Source organism: Pieris napi, chromosome 10 (genome assembly GCF_905475465.1).
Source record: "Pieris napi chromosome 10, ilPieNapi1.2, whole genome shotgun sequence".
NCBI lineage: Eukaryota > Metazoa > Arthropoda > Insecta > Lepidoptera > Pieridae > Pieris > Pieris napi.
The window spans coordinates 12,220,732-12,238,523 of record NC_062243.1 but is presented as its reverse complement, the minus strand read 5'-3'; the positions used below and the strand labels follow the sequence as shown (position 1 = coordinate 12,238,523).

Sequence of the window (17,792 nt, the reverse complement as noted above, 5' to 3'; positions counted from 1 at the left end):
AACGATTTCTCTTAAAAACTATTGCTAAACGTATGAAAAAAACATTATATACGTCAAAATATAAGTCAATGACATAAGCGTATACTTGGAATACAAAAGCCTTTTTGTATTAAGATTCTATGATACAGTGTCACGCAACCTTAGTACTAACTTTTCTGAAAAAACATTTTATAATATTATGACATTCGCTCAGGTGACCTCGCCTATCAAAACATGAATAAAGAATGCTTAGCCCAAATGAGACTGACGTTTATAAACGATGAACGATTACTTTATATCACGCAAATATCTTCGTACACGTAGCTCAAAAGACGTGAGACAAAAGGAGCGTTCGATAAAAATTGAATTTCACCAACGTCTTAACGAGAAGGCACGACTTAGATTTACCTATAAAGCTTCTCTATTTACCGACTGGGAATGTTTGCTTAAACTCGAACGAAGGCAATATTGTGGACGTTCGCGACGCTTGCGGGCGATGCAATAAGCGGGGCGGGCGTGCGGCTAGCGGAGCCTTCGCCAATTTAAAGAAAGCCCACTGAACTGAAAGACTAGCGCATTGGCGGCTCCCAAACGCCGCACCCATCCTATAAGGTTCATATAATTTTCAATCCAGCGAGCTTTAAAATCGATTGGTCTTTGTAACAACAAAACAAAGGAAGAACGTCTGACGTGTATCAGCACGCCGTGTCTAAATTAACGCTCTAATAAGATAATTTTCACATGGAACGATCAAAATTACTCACGCGAGTTGTAATTTTGATTTAATATTTAACAGTGTAACCTCGTCACAATTTAATACAAAAATAATACTATTAAAGAACTGCAATTAAGTTAAGCAGTTAAAAATTGCCGAGCAAATATTTCATAATGTTTCAAACAACTTTTTGGCGTATTAAAATATAATAATAAGGTAATGAAAAAAACCTTAATAAAGCAAAGCTTTGTGATAACGAGCTTTTACAATGAAATAAAGTTTAAAAGCAGAGATTACAATATTTAGTCTAAATGTTATTACATTTTGTAATTAAGTTTTAGATTTAAGTTGCTCAATAAAATTAACATAGAGGTCGGTTCGAACAATTACATTGGCACGTATGAGGTCAAATGTAAGTTCTAGGCTGTATAAACGAATGCGTAGTACAGGCTTATCTGCGTAATACCTGTTTAATGAGAGGGTTGATCGTAAATCTACGCTAAAACTTAATATACGCCCTATTGGTCTCTCCCGGTTCGTTATTAATGCGCTACCATCATAGAGGAACTTTACAACTGTATTGAAACTACATAAGTATGAAAGTTTGTTCCGAGGTGAGAGGTGTTTGAGTTTAAACTCTAATACGAGTTAAAATATGTTAAAGCGATTAATTATCTGTGATCATGGATACGTTTGAGCGCACTGGAGCGTTCAATGAAGTTTTGAGCCACGTTTAAGCTAGATCAGTATAAATCTAGATTTAATTTGTAGCCACTTTGATTTGTATTAAGGAACGTTAAGTTATTCTACGTGCATATGATGATAAGAGCTTTCATATATAGACTTTCTTCTTTACACTGAATACAATAAAAATAAATCAGTGGCGCTACAAACTTTTTAGGTCTGGGCCTTATTAATGTATCTGTTTCAAGATCATTTGTCAATCTTATAGGCAAGTAGATCAGCCTCCTGTGCCTGACACTCGTCGTCGACTTTTGGGTCACCTGACGAGTGAACAATAAATGCGCACATAGACAGAAAGCTATTGGTGCACAGCAGGGTATCGAACCTACGACCTCAGGGATGAGAGTCGCACGCATGTCAAAATTTTTAAATTTAAAATCCTATTTCGTTTCGATTATATGTTCACATTAAAGACTTTTTTTAATACACAATATTTATTCTTTTGTTTAATTATATTAAGTATAAAAACTAAAACTAGTGAATAATGTTTCTATCTTCATTTGTAACGCAAAATTGTAACTAAATATAGCAAAATAAATTATTCATATTCTCTTTGTATGTTTATTTATAACTCATAAGGATATTGTCTTAATGCAACCGTAAGAAGTTAGAATCAGTGCCAAAATACATTCTCGGTGTTATATACTTAATCTTGGCGCGAACTAAAATCTGCTACGCCAGAGATTAATATTAATATTATGATAGGAAACGGAAAACGTTTCGTGATTTAGATACATTTTAGTTGAATCGATATTTGTACAAACAATTCTTGTTATAAAGTTTTTATTTATAAAAATTTTATACTTTTATTTACATATCGAATAACTTTTACAAAGCTTTTTGGAATCGTCATTATTTACTCTATCGGCGAACAATGAACTCAATACTGATTCCATATAATCTGCCTAAAAGGTATTTAAAAATAAAATATAGTTTGTAAGCCCAAACGCATACATTTTACATTTAATTTTTTAAATTAAATATATCATAATATAAAAAATGAACGGGGACTCTTGAAAATGTACGACATCGATTCTTTCTCGAACATTTGATGAAGCTTAAGCTATCTTATATTCCTAGTAATCGAAAGAAGATACTTCGGAATAGCTGTGAATTAATAAAGAGAACCGCAACCCTTCGTCCCAAGGGAAGTAGTGGGCGCGCTATAATAATAAGCTTCTAAACAAACTACAAGTAATTACAACAAGAACAACTGCCATTACTACGTCAAACAAGTTAGGCGTAATCTTGTATTACAAGTGGTCACTTATGTCAAATGTTTTGACTCGCAGGTATAAAATTTAAACTTGGAACAATTTTAATTAAAATACAAATTTAAGTGGATTAAAATGTAGTTTTCATGTATTATAGTGGTGACCACTAGTATGTGAAAAATAAAATTTGTCGTGAATTTTTTAGGTTTCTATTAATAATTTTTGTTATTTTTTCAAACAATGTTTTCTCTATTGTTCTATTTGTTTAAAATGTAATCTATATTTTGATTAAGGAAAACTTTACAACACAAATACGATTAAGTTTGCCTTTGTTTTACGTTTGGGACTGCCGTTATTATAACCGCAATAAATTCGAGATATACGATACAGGAAAACTGGATAAAACTAGTTCACAAAGACCGAATGACGCAGTAATGATATATGACATCCTTGGTCAGTGCGTGCGACATTTAAGTTACATCTATCATCCACCCGTCCTCAATCATTAGGTGTTTGAGGAGAGACAGGAACATCGAATTGCTGTTATAACCGGAAGTTACATTACCTTGCCGAACCTCTTAGTATTGATTACCTAACTGAGGTTAAAGCCTTCTTTGTGAGTAACTAAATTTGCTACCCAAAAACGGGTATTAAAGTTATATTTTTTTAATTATGGGATAGCTATCTCTAGCGATATTTTTAAACAAAAATTATGCAGATAAGTAGAGGTGAAGAAGAGTAACTTTTCATGTACCTAAAATTATAGTGAAAAATATAAAGGTAATTATTTTGACGTGATAACGTCTTTAAAATCGTTTTAGTCGGGTGACATGTTCAGAAACTTGTGTCACACCAAAACCTCACGAGCGCGATCGCAGGTATAACGAGAGAGAGACGGACCGATCTCCCGTCTCATCTCGAGCGCTGCCAGTCATTCCGTGAATGTATGAAGAAAATGTATATCATAGTCGAATAAGTAAACTTGTCATTTTACACCCGAAATTTATCATCAAAAGTGTGAATAAAACGATAGAAGTAATTTAAAATTTGAAAAAATTGTTATCTTCATTAATTCCTTACTTCCCAAAAACTTATATCACCAATAAGACGTTATCGCGTAAACATCTCGATCGTAAACCTACTTGACAAACAACCAATATTTTTATTTACATTTATTATTTTCAAAATATATGTTACGTGATATTAACTCGTTTATGACTGGATAAATAATGCATCGTTGTTCTATTAATATGACTTATTATGAAAAATCTAAATAATTTTCAGTACACTTTTCTTAAACAGCTCATAAGAGTTTCATAGCGTTCTCGTGAAACTTTAAAATAAGTTGATTCAATCAACAGGTGAAATCGTTTCAAATGCATGTATTTTATAGTGAAGTTACCTTCAGGGGCGTGGTCACATTTCTACTGTTTTTTAACAAGTAGATTTGCGTTCTATATTTCCTATCCCAAAATACCAAAACTATTACCAACTACTAATTATTTTTATAAGAGAATCAGAATTTTCACATTTATACAAACCTACATAGTAAAAATATTATTAATTTTTCATTTTAAAAAATAAAAATAATTCAAGATTTTATATTACAATAATGTAAGCGATGTCGATTTTTATCAAAACGAAATTATTAAGGAATCTAACAGACATTTCTATTGCAATATGAAATGATAGTAGTTTTTTTAATTAAGGCTAAATTTTTCATGAGTTTAGACGATTATCTTTTGCGTGAGATGCGAGTTTAGATGTAAAATTATGTATCGAAAGAATCAAATGTTTTATCAATTACTTATTTTTGATATGTAAGTATTAAAACCCATAATATTTTTTATTACCCCGCTGAAACTTTAAAAAATAATTCAGGATTTATTATTCCTTTTAATAAATATTTATGAGGTTAATTAAAACATATTTACTTTTGTTGTCATTTAAAACTTTATCATTCATTGTTAATTTCTAATTGCATGGCGTTATATTCATTGTAGAAGGTTGCTCGGAAATGTATAAATAAAAATATATTCACAATAACACCGCACAAGAAAGCTTAATATAATTATCGACCTAATTTTAAAGTACTATAGACATTTAATTTATGTAACAATTTCATTTCGCATACTTCTATACAATTAGCATGCTATGCTCACTAAAACTATTGTGTCCCTTTCTAATGTGCATATATTCTATGCTATAAGCTATCGACACGCTAAGGTGCTTCATCATAGAAACGATTCGTATCTGAAATCTCCACTACGTCATAATTAAAAGAAATCAAGTTGTTATTCAGATTTCAAGTAGAAATGTAAATGTGCTCGGAACATACAGTCGTAAATAAAGTTACAAAAACTATTTTTCATGCAACTGCTGACAATGGAACTCTAGACAATACGTTGCGAGTTCTATGATTGAGTTTTTTATGAGAAGTCACGCAAAACATGTATTAAGCGAACGATGATTCGATGTTTGCAATTGTAGAATTTAGGACTATTTGTTATACAATAAAGTATTCAATTTGGAATGCATTGATGTTGTGAAAATGGAATCTTAAAAAAAAATTAATGAATATTGAAAATTAAGAAACTTTAACTTACCACACCAGTCATGGTGATATTTTTATTGGGAAACACAAGTGGTGGGTAAACTTTTACGATATATTATTTGGGAAACGTTTTTAAATTCTGAAATAGACCACTGATAAATTATTACACAGAATCGTGTCACGAATCTCACTCACATTAATAACAGGTATAGTGCAATGTATTCATGACAGATCGCTGGCGCGTTTTTGAACAATGCAGCTTGCGTCGTTGCAACCGCCAGTATGAACGAGAAACACAAAAGCGATGCACCGAGCAGCTACAGGTGATATTTTTAGCTCACGAGAAAGCAATCAATTAAACATTGAAAATAATTTTTGAACGTATTATTGTTAATCTCTATGATAGCAAAACCCTAACCCGGCCTCCCGCGACTTTAGCAATTATTTATTTTCAAAGTTCTAAAATGCAATGCTACATATCAACTAAATTAGATCTACGCTCTAAACAATTCTATAAATTGTGTTTATTTCATGTTTATACATGAATATTTCACATTGCACTGCAAAAAAACCAATGAGGCGCATAAAAACAAAACAAAACTAAAAATACATAATATATGTCACCTCGATGTGTGCTCGTTCATACTGAGCGAAACGTGTTAATTTAGACTCGTAATTCCGAATTTAGTTTCTCATAAAACAGCCTACCGACGTACACAAGAAAAGGTTCACAGTTAATATCACCGTTACATGCGATCCTACAATTTTATTCCTGGCTATTAATGTTGTGACTATTCTAATCGCAAATTTCGTAAATTACAACAAAACTTTACGGCCGTTTCCCGATGGCTATGGCGCGGCGTGGGGAATCTCTCGAGATTAGCAATGGGATTTTGCACGGGGAGGTCGATTTATCTGTTTGTTTTTATCGAAAGCCGGGAGAAGCTATCGACACAACGGCGCCGCACGCCCGACGGCGAACACTCGGGGCTCTGAGAAGTGCATTCGGCGCGCACTCCACTTAAAAAACTTTGCGCTCCCGAAATAAACTTTTAGAAACGCGCGCTATCGATCACTGAAACGCTGTACGCGCGGAGACGCTACTAACCCTGAAAGGCGTGCGGGTCGGGTCAGGCTCGGAGATCGGCTGGAGCACTCGCGCGGTTGCGATCGGGAGCACTGACTTAAGCACTTTGGACATGTAAAGTCGGAGCGGACACGTGACGAGAACGCGCGGCGCGGCCGGCGTCGGCGCGAGAGGAGCGGCGCGGCCGAGTGAGCGCGAGCTACGAGTCCCCACCAGTGCTGCGACGCTTCGAGGGGAAAACGCGCTGCCGAGAGGAAAAGCGCTCAAATCTGCTACCTTTGCTAAAGCGCAATACTAACCGCCGACTTCAGATATAACCCAAACTATATAGAGTCACCATATAACTTTTTTATGGATTAACTATAGACAAATTATCTATCTAATACTGTAAATAAATTTTCCATATTAACGATTTTTCATATAAAACTCTGTGGCCGCCTAAATATTTGCAGAATGCAAGTAAAAAGCGCTAGATTTAGATTTGTGCTACGTCCTGAAATGCATAATTGTGTCGCTGAAAGCGCTCCATTGGTTGAAGCGCGCCCCACACGCGGGGCCAGCGCGCGCACGGCCCGCCCCGCATCGACCGCCACCCCCACCCCACCGCACCGCCACCCCCCACTAGGGTTGCCATATAAGTGCTCTTCATTTCATGGGCATTTCTGGTGTCGCGTACAAGAAAATAGATCACGAAAATTTACGTAAAAACTAGAAAGCTCCTCCTTCTATTATTAAAGATATAAAACTGGTAGAACTGAAGATTAATTACAGGCATACTTAAAGAGTTAATATAAAGTTGTCTTCCCCTATTTTTATACGATTTTTTCAACTAATATTTTTTTTTATTAGTCATAAAAAACTAACTACTACTCCGTAATTCCAGTAGCCCAACGATAGTTTCCAAAAGTCTGGGAAAGACTTGAGTTTTCCCTACTGGCAGCCCTACAACCCGCGCCTCGACGCCCGACTGTTTTTCTCTCAGCACCGACCGGGGGACGCACCTGATTTTTTCCGTGATATTTTTCCTCCCTCTCCTCGCGACGCGATCCGTTCGCTTTCATTACGGTTTCGAGTTTGATTTATCACCGCGGCTTCTCTGAAATATTCTTGCGATGGCACCGGCTGTCGAACTCTCACCGCTGATTAGCATCGATTTTTAGAAATTAATTGGTCAATTAAAAAATAAACTTGAAAAGGAATAAAAATTTCATAACACAATAAAAATACATTCCCATAGAGTGTTACACTGCTTCAGGCTACACGTAGACTCGCATGTCTTACAATAATTGTTACATGGATTGTTTCGTTTTATATAAAAAACTTTAGGAGCTTTATGAATTAAAATATAGAAAAAAATAAACACCCACTAAATTGGGTGTACATAGTCTGCCATTACCCTTTTTGAGAGTTGAGCTCTTTCCCCCTTATCATATAAAAAAAAGGAAACTTTTTCATGTACAGCATTTTATTTCCCAATATATTGTAAAGGTAATTGTAATTTATAAATAAAGCTACAAATTGTCCACCAATTGATATGCAGTGATTCCATCGGGTACATCTTTTAATATTTGGCGGCGGTTCAAATTTTAATATTTTCATATTTGCATCATAACTTTCCGAAAGGGGAGAACGAAAACTCTTGACGGTAAAAATAAGTTATTTGTAAACGTTGACATCTCGGCATTCAAGCAAAGTATGTAATGTTCTATTTTCAAATAGTTTCAGTGGTCGGTATTTGGATTCGCTTTAGTTTTACGAAAGGAGCTACGAGATATTGTTATACCTATTCTATCGCAATAAAAGTTTAAAGACGCTGACGAATTCAGTATGAACTTGGCGCACAAATCGTATAAAACTTCTTCAAACTTGTATTTATCATATTTGTATATTTTAAGATATGTTTAATACCGTTCAAGCTCGGTACACCGATACAATGAGAAGTTTCCGCGCTTTTGTTATTGTTACGTACAATGTCGTAAGTTGACGAGTTATTGAGAATTAGTTATTGTTTATGGATTGATTATTTAGTAAGCAGTGCAGGCCTTGTGGCTTGACGTGCGACTTTCATTCCTGAGGTCGTAGGTTCGATCCCTGGCTTTGCACAATGGTTTTTCTGTCTATGTGCGCATCTAACATACGCTCGAACGGTGAAGAAAATTATTGAGAGGAAACCGCCTTAGACCCAAAAAGTCAACGGCGTGCGTCAGGCACAGGAGGTTGATCAGCTACTTGCCTATTAGATTGAAATGATCATGAAATATATACAGAAATCTGAGGCACGGACCTAAAAAGCTTGTAGCGCCATCGATGTGTTTATGTTTAAATGTATTTAATCAAAACAACTTGGTCTGATTTATCCAATAAGCGCATCTGTGATATAGTAAATAAAGAAATAATAACACATTTTTATTTCACACTGAGTGCTCTAGTGGCAGTAACATCAGTTGATAGCTGCAGTGTAATGGCAAAGTAAACGTCAAAGTCGTAACGTCGGCGGCGTTCATTAAAAAAGTACACAAAACAGTTTGTACTGTATGCTTTCCGAGGCCGAAACGGTTGGAATTAAAAATAATCACCAACGTGCTGTGAGCAGAGACATGAAAAATAATAGGCAAATGTTTGTGATCCTTGTGGAATGCTACCTGCATATCTGGTTTATACAATAATATTTGGTTCACCTGTGGAACTAACATATTGATTATTAAATTGTAATTACATGGATATGGAACATGTATACTAACAATACAATAAGTGACCTAAGCTGCTGCATTGCTTAATTTGTAAGTAATACTTTGTGCCTATTTTAGTATAGTAGTTTTATTCTAGGATTACATTGTCTTCACATACTATTTAACTAACGTATACAAAATATTGTAAATCTATTTTAAAAGAGTAAGTGTGGAGTTTCTTGCTCATTCTTCTCCACACGAAACTACTTTTTGGAAGGGGCAACTAGAATCATCTTTATATTTTATTTGACGTTCAAAAGTGGCATTTTAGGTAGTCTAATTGGAATAATTGACTTGACTTGACTTATTATTATAAACATTGTTAAATAAAAACTACAAGTAAAGCTGGACTTTTGTAAGTTGAAGGAGTCTTGGCATATGTTTAGTCAATTATACACACCTAATTCAGAAATCTGAATAATATATTTTTAATATTTCGCATGAATCCTATGTATGAAGTTCATTTGATAAATATTTTAATTAATTACATATTAATAACGAGGCATTTCGTTATGTTAATTAAATATATATTAAATTTTATTAAGTGTTGGGTATACTGGTTACTAATAGTCAAAACTCTGTTTATTTGCTTCGATTAAACTTATATCTTTACACCTAAGTGATAATTTTATGTATTATTTAATAAGTTGTGTATGTTCTACGGTTTACAAGAAAGATACAACCGCTGATTGTTGAAAAGCATTGAAGCAAACAATATATGCACGGATATAAATGGGAATATAAGACATTAAGTACATAACTTTGTTTATAGTGTGTAATCGCACACAACCTTATCAAGTTGACAGAAACTTATTTAAAATTATGATACGCCGTGGATTCGATAAAATAAATCAGTGACGTGGCCTTATCAGGTCTGGGCGTCAGATTGTTGTATCTGTTTCATGTTCATTTGTCTATCTAATAGCCAAGTAGGTGAAGACTCCTGTGCCTGACACACGCCGTCGGCGTTTGGGTCTAAGTCGGTTACCTCACGATGTTTTCCTTCATCATTCGAGCACATTTTTAAATGCGCACATAGAAAATCCATTGGTATACAGTCGGGGATCGAACCTACGACCTCAGGGATGAGAGTCACACACTGGAATCACTAGGCCAACACTGCTCAGCTGCATTGTGGAGTGGATTTCCTATATTTCTTGATTTTTTAAAGATGATTTATTGTGTTATGAGTATGAAGAAGTTTTATTCAAACGATTCAGTCAATTAAAGCATTGTTAATACCGCAATTTCTTGTAAAATAACTGTTTCAGGGTCACAAAAGATCATTTAACAATTGAGGGACCATACATTTATACGAAAGAAACGCGACATAACAATACAACTTGTAAAATGAACAATCCGTTAACATTTACAACATTGTGCCATTTTCGGACAATCCTATGTGAGGTTGTTCCATCTTGTTAAGTACGTAAGGGATCGTACAGTGCGTCCTAATCGAATTACAATTGCCAACAGCGACGTAACGACAGGCTTTAGAAACGAACACCGTCGGGACCGAGGTACGGCCCAGCCTTGCTTTTCGTGACGTTTATTTAAATAAAAAGTTACCACTTTGCGTTGGCTATAAATATTGACCAACACAGCTTCCTTCGGTTCAAAGATACTTTATTTTAAAGAATTACATTCACTCAGCGAGAAAATTTAGAGTAGGTTAGGAATTAAGGTAGGTTGAAATTATTTGAAAATAAGCTATATATTATATTATTTTTGTACAAGGTTTTTTAGAAAAGTGCAGGTAGTTCGCATCGATGTTATAACAGGCATTATGTGACTGATGAATAGTAATAATTTCTTAGACGCTAGTTCACAGATATAAATAAAATATAATTGCTAGAAGTTCTTTTTTTTAGTTTTGAAAATACAAATTTATTCCATTAATTTATATTGAACTGTTACGATTTTATATTCATAGGTATGTGGTCTTTTTTTAAATTTGTAAAAAGGTTTTATTTCTTTTAAACTGGCCTTACCCGTCTTTAGTTCCTAACTTTAATTATAATAATCTCAATGTCTCTAATAGTGTTTGTAAATTCGTTATTTAAATAAAAGTTTTACCGATATTAACATGAATGTATTATCAGTTAGTTATATTATTAATTATTTTTGAGTAATTCAAATATTGCCGATTGTTTTTGTATTAAAATGTATTGCCATTAAAGTTCTTCAACACTAAATTATCAAACACAAATGAAAAAAAAAAATACATATTAAAATTTTCATGATACATAATTAATCTTCTCAACTTAATTCAGTTAAATTATTTATAACTCATACTTGCTATATTTTCGCGTCGTCACGAACAGTGATAACAGATGATAAGAACTTGTCGCGTTATTGCAAAAGTCATTAATCTTTAAGTTATAAACAATCGTGCTTGCGATAATCCAAAGATCAAAACGAAGTAGATATCAAACACAATCAGAAGCCACCAAAAGGCTTAAACATGGGCCGTCCACAATTTTCTCGAAGCAAATTTCATTATCACTAGGTTGCCCAATAATCCCCACCGGACAAATGGTTTAATCTGCCCACTCGATTCGATTCCAACTTAAATGGTCCACTTACTTCATTTTTACGTATAATCCCCTTTTAATTGCCTCCCCACTGTACTGTTATTAAATCTTCAAGCTGAAATTAATTACAATAACATATTTCAAAGGCGACAATAGATCTTATCGATGTTAATTCAAGAAAGAGCTCCGAGCTTCGTAATTGATTGATGTAATTCTAGTCTAAGATTTTGGACGAGATGCTGGAGGCTTTTTGATCCATGTTTAATTGCTTCAAGGCTAATATTGACAGGCTTTCAATTTGCGTATTAAAGTTACCAAAAGAGCTTCTAAAACGAGACATTTAAATTCGGTATTCTCGCGAAATGGGGAAAAAATCAAAATTGTAAACGGTGTCGACAAAAAGTCCAATTTGGTAGTAAAATAGCAATAAATCACCTGAGTCTATAACACACCTGAACAAGTGTACAGTTCCGCACAAAAACCGTTGAACGTTACGAATCGGAGTACAAAATTCCATTTTGTGCCGTCTAGAGGAAATGAAGCAATTAATTCGGCAGATGGCGTCGCCGTGCGAGTATTAATCATCGACTAATCGTAACTGCAGTCTTCGATTAAACCTAGCTCAATACGCGGACAGTGTTGATATACATTATATGTATATTATTTACATCATTTGTTCAAATAATTGACCGAAAAATTTAATTAACAGCTACATTGAAAAATAACAAACAACTAAAGCCCATATATTATATACGGGCAGAAGAAAATGACGGTTAAAGAACGAGTTTAACTCCTTTGAAAGCATCCAAACTTTCACAAAAGAGGGCCCGCATGATTTGTGAATGCGTGTAATTTTTCAGACGTCATATTTTTTGTTACATTCTTTTACTTACAAATAAACTTTGCTATTGTGTTGGGACGACTTTTCGGCGTGTGTTCTATCGCTGTCTTGGTTAAACTTTGATAGTGTTTGACAGAACTAGCTAGCTTTTGATTTCCTTTACGGACTTGGTTTGTAACAATTTTCAAATGAACTTTTACAGTTTACCAAGTTCACTGTGCGCTGTATAATGTAACATAATAGAATGTGACTTGTGACGAAAGAATGCAGGTATGCATGCCTTTAAAGTTTCACCCTTTTTATTATAAAAAGTTAACCGTTCGCCTGATATGTTTCGTCGCAGTGCGCTTTGTTTCCGAAAAAAGCATTCGATCAGTTATGGACAGGTAAAATTGCTTGTAGCCTTTCAGTTAGGTAATCCTTTGTCGCCATAGTATGGCAGTCCGTCAGGGCTGAACCAGCCCGCAGCGATCGGCCATTGATACCTGTCGACGCTTCTATCCCAGATTGACAGCTTTCGCCCGCCAAACTAAACAGAATTTTACAACACTCCATCAATATTGTTATCGTGTCAGATAAGACTAAATAAATGCTTTGGCGGTCTTCAAAACTTTCAATGTTGGATAGCGTATCTGAAATATGAAGGAGCTTCGTATTTTACTGAAATAAAATCGATACTTTTATGTTTCTTTCAGGGTTATAAATCCAAGTATCAAACCATAACTTACTTATAATGTAATAAATAATATTTGGGTTTGTTTTACTATCAAACTTGATCTCTTAATTTTTTTACAACAAAAACTCTACTGATATCATAATATGAAACTATAGATAATAAATTCCTACATAAATATTACTGTGTCATTGTGTCCTGAGAGCACGCAAACAATGATTTATAATGAAATAAATCATTAATTTGAATGACAACAATAATAATTAAAGTCAATTGATGTCTTATAAATAATTACACTGACAATTATCAGAGAATTCCGAGTAACCACAACGGAACATCAATTTAAAATGCAAATCATGTGTTTTTTGCTCGCGCGTCACAATTGCCTGATTTTGATTTCATCATTCAAATTAGTTTATTCAATGCGAGTTACAAAACAAACTGATTAGTTGAATCAACAACTACAGGCGTTTTCGATTACAATTCTACCGTTCGTACGGCAGCTGCTTATTAACATAATCCCATTTGGAAGTAAGCAAAGTTTATTCTGTATAAACTTAACATCGAGTGTTTTAAAATTCGAATTCGGCGATCGTTTTAAATTCGCTGCGTTGTCATTTTTCAAAAAGCGATTTCGTTACCAACTACATTCATTTACACTTAATAATTGTGTTCGGTCGCGGGTGCTGACTCATTATCATATAAATGAGAGAGAAAAAGCAATGGTCGGCCATTAATCAAGAGAATGGAGCAACAACACCGGCTAATACACTTATCAACTTTAATTCAATAATCCAGGCGGCGCGAGCGCCGAGCTCGACTTTTGTAACGTGAAAAATAACTGGGAAACGCACGAGTTCACACACTAATCCCAATTAATTGCAACGTACATACTTTAAACAAGTTTACTTATATGTAGTCACTGGCGTGTATTTTGGTCTACTTTAATAAATTCAATGTTTGAAATTAGGTTTAATTTTTTATGAGATAAAAGGATAATTTCTTAGAAGTCATCTTAATCAAAAACCAAAAGGAATCTAAATAAATGTTTTTTTCCAAACCATTGTAATAAGTTTATGAGTAAATGTTGGTAGACATTAAATAATGTAACTCGGTTTCTTTGAATTGCTCTTTTAATCTTATATTCCTTTATTACTTTTTATTATGAAATTCCACTGCGAGTATTATTCTTGTAACAGTTTAAAATAAGTGATAATAAATTCTAAAAACTATTCTAAATTATACGGAGACATAAATAAGACGCGACTACGGCGTAGCGTCGTAGCAAGTGGCGTAGCTGACAAAGGTATGAGCGTAGCACCCGTCGCAAACTGTGACACCCCTATTTGTAAATCAACACAATTTAAAATAATATATTTAGTTATAAAATTTTAATTCATTGCATGTTAAATTTAAATACAGCTTAAATGTAAGAAATGATTATTAAATGTTAAAGTTATTTTAAACAATAATAATTTATAAAACATAATAATTCCACTGCCTAGTAATTAGTTGAATTAATCACAAGAAACAACAAGATATTTTTAATTAAAAGCTAAACAATATTTTTCTGCTCTAAATACGTCCGTCACATAATGAAAATGAATAAAAAACATTATTTAAGTTCTTAATTCATCTCGCGCGTTCAAGAGAATGATCGACGCAATTAGTTTTAATATGGAATAAAAAGCACACTTTGTCATAATATCAAAATCAGCGGCGCCCCAGTTTTGCAAGTGAGCGTTAAGGTTTCGCGATCCAATTTCATGCCTTCGTGAACTCATGCACCAATGGTCTACGTCTACCCACCAGAGAAATTTCACTAACACAAAGTTATGATTAATTGAGGCAATAATATGAAGACTACACCGTACTTAGTCGCGCTGAAACCTCCAGAGACGAAGAGCCTACTTACTTGCATTTATTTCTTGAGAAACTATTTTATACTCCACTCCAGCCGATTTATTAAAGTCAAACTTTGTGCGCTATGTCATTATTATTGTAAGGAACTTAATGTGTAATTTTATAGTATGGCAGAAAAATAATATTTTATCTTTTTCAGCGATTATATTTTGCTACAGTATTTCATTAAAAATACAACATGTTTAATATTGCGTATTTATTATGATTTCAGGTTTAAAATAGCGTAGCCTTTAAACCCTGTATATAGGTAATAAGTATAACTTACCGGGAACTTTTATGTATGGTTTTTTGTCCTGATTGATTTACATTTATTTTCATATAGCCCTGTTATTTTTGCACTCAACTATCTTCTTTTTTATTTTTGTTTCCCTGTGTAATATGATTCTTGGCGTTGATAAAAACTATTTTTTTGCTATTGCAATTTTCTTTATCATAAATGAAAACGTTTTTCTTATTTAAATTAAAATATCGTAATATTGAAAGCGCCTCACTGGAGAAACTTTTTCTAAATCAAGATTGCAATAAGTAGGTCCTACCAGTCGTTATTCGAAATCTGATAAGAAATTCAATTAAAATAAAATTGGTCGAGTGAGAATTGAGTTGGGCGGCTATTTATTAAGTTTATTTTTGAAATATTACAGTTTAAGTAGACGTTATCTTTCTTCCATTATCACTTCCTACTTTTAACTACTAATTTGTTTGTCGTGTACATGTGCAGCACTATGTACATGTGTAGCATATATTGAATGCTCCATTTTGTGAAAAAAAAGTTATTTAGAGAAATTAAACTGGCTGCAAACACCTTACAAACAATACTTACTATTATTATTAATATTAAGAATAAAAACTATTTTTTACCGGTTTCTTTATATTTTTCCAATTTTTTAAGAAGAGATCAAGGAATAAATTTAAAAAAAAATACTGGTATTGGTCCGGCCGTCTTGCTTAGCAACATATTATTCTGCGATTCATTGCTATTTATATAGATAGACCTATATTAAACAAGACCCAGTACATATATAGAAAGAATATCATATACAAAAAGTTCGAAATTCAATGTTGCAGTCAAAATGTATATATACATTTTTTTGAAGTCGGCTAAAAACTGCTAGAAGAAATAGAGGCAAACAAATTCCATAACCAATTATTACTAGAGCGTTGATCTTTTTTTAATATATATTTATAGTACTTTAAAGCGTCCAATTAGTAATTATATTAAAACGTCCGTCAGACGAAAATCGTATTAAATTTATAAAGAGTTAATGTGCAGAGTATTTGCGTGTGCAAAAAGCATATATATATTTTTAATATTATTCTTCCAAATTTGCCATTATACTGCTATAAATGTAAGCGACTAAGGTCAATGTTCTTAAAAATTATAGCAGGAAATGTCTGTAAGATTTAATAAGATTTAAATTGTACTCAGTGAAGTTTAATTCAAATGAGGTTCTTGAATGATTTAGTAGTTTAAAATGGTACTGGTACCGCACTGGTAGTATGGAAAATAATATAATTATCAAATTTTACACTATTGTGGTTGATATATTTCTACTATTAGCTGTTTAGATTTAGACTATTATCTTCGGTTTACGCGTGTACTAAACTAACGTGTACTAAACTATAAAACTTCATTGACGTTTTTAGCTAACCACGACTGCTAAAATTCACCCAAAACGATGTATTTACAGCAATACAACTTGAAATTTGAGCGTCGAATTTTAGAATAACAGACAGACAATATACTAGACAAAAACTTGAATTTTTTCTCAAAACAATGCCTATTTACTCTACGGAGAGTTGGATATTCCTTACAACTGTTCTTTCATATTAAAGACAAAGAAACTTCCTACATTTCAACAAAAACTCACGCCAGATGATATGTCTATGGCGCGAAATTACAAAAAAAGAAAAGTACAAGTACACTATATGGACGTCTACGCGCGGAATTTAAAATAAGCCATTTTTCCCTGTCGAAGAAAAGTGTGGCGGATGTGAGAGGATAGACAAAAGATGGCTCGACTTTGTTACGTATCTGATGAGAGAGAAAGCGAATGGAGATGAGTCTCGGCCGAGCTCCCTTGCTTAACTACTCGTATGAACACAAAAGTTACATAAATCTTGTCATGACAAACTCGCGCGGCGCCGGCTTTCCTTCGAGGTGCACTTTCCTCTTGTGAACTTAGGAGTAATTCGGTTTTATTTTGTGCGAAGAGTGTATTGAACGTGAAGTACCTAAAGTTAAGTAGGTAATACAGGTAGAAGTATGTCGAAAGTATAATAAGAGAAAAAATCGAGATCATAATAAATATCGTTTAGTATATTATTTTCCAAAGACATACAAACATGTTGTTATTACAAACCGATTTCGTTATAGCCTTGGCATCTACGACCGGCCGTAAGTAGGTTTATTGAAATTGTACGCACAATTTTCTTTTAGTATATTTTTAGGAATGTTTGCAAAATATAAGCTTTTTTATATCCAGTGGAATATTATCGTAACTTAGCTACTCGAGGAGTTTTGGCCAAGTAATAATTTCGTTCGAATCCTTCAGGTCGTAGGTTCGAACCCCGGCTGTGCACCAATGACTTTCAGGCTATATGCGCATCACTCATTTACTCGTCCGTTAAAGGAAAATATTGTAATGAGACCAAAATGCCGGAACTCCTTTGGGAGGCGGCATGTTCTACGTACTGATTACCTACTTTCCTATAAAAATGATCACAAAATAGATACGGATATAAAAAGTTGTAGCGCCACTGTTTAAGCTATAATACTAACCTCCCCTGAGTTTTTATGTG

The 17,792-nt window shown here is 33.7% G+C and overlaps 1 protein-coding gene across 14 annotated transcripts in view; it reads right to left on the bottom strand.

The window, feature by feature from the left end:
• The window catches only part of LOC125053054 (RNA-binding protein Musashi homolog Rbp6), a 480,872-nt gene that overhangs the window by 163,000 nt on the left and 300,080 nt on the right, over positions 1-17,792 (bottom strand). Inside the window, exons 1-2 of one of the 14 annotated variants that reach the window (XM_047654242.1) lie at positions 6,315-6,415; positions 5,259-5,345 (exon numbers count right to left, since the gene is read on the bottom strand). The exons of 6 other annotated variants lie outside the window; for them this stretch is intronic. In XM_047654242.1, the coding sequence (XP_047510198.1) occupies positions 5,259-5,270 (12 nt within the window). In that variant the 5' untranslated portion in view covers positions 5,271-5,345; positions 6,315-6,415. 7 more of the 14 variants (XM_047654240.1, XM_047654244.1, XM_047654243.1 and 4 more) reach the window with 7 other exon arrangements.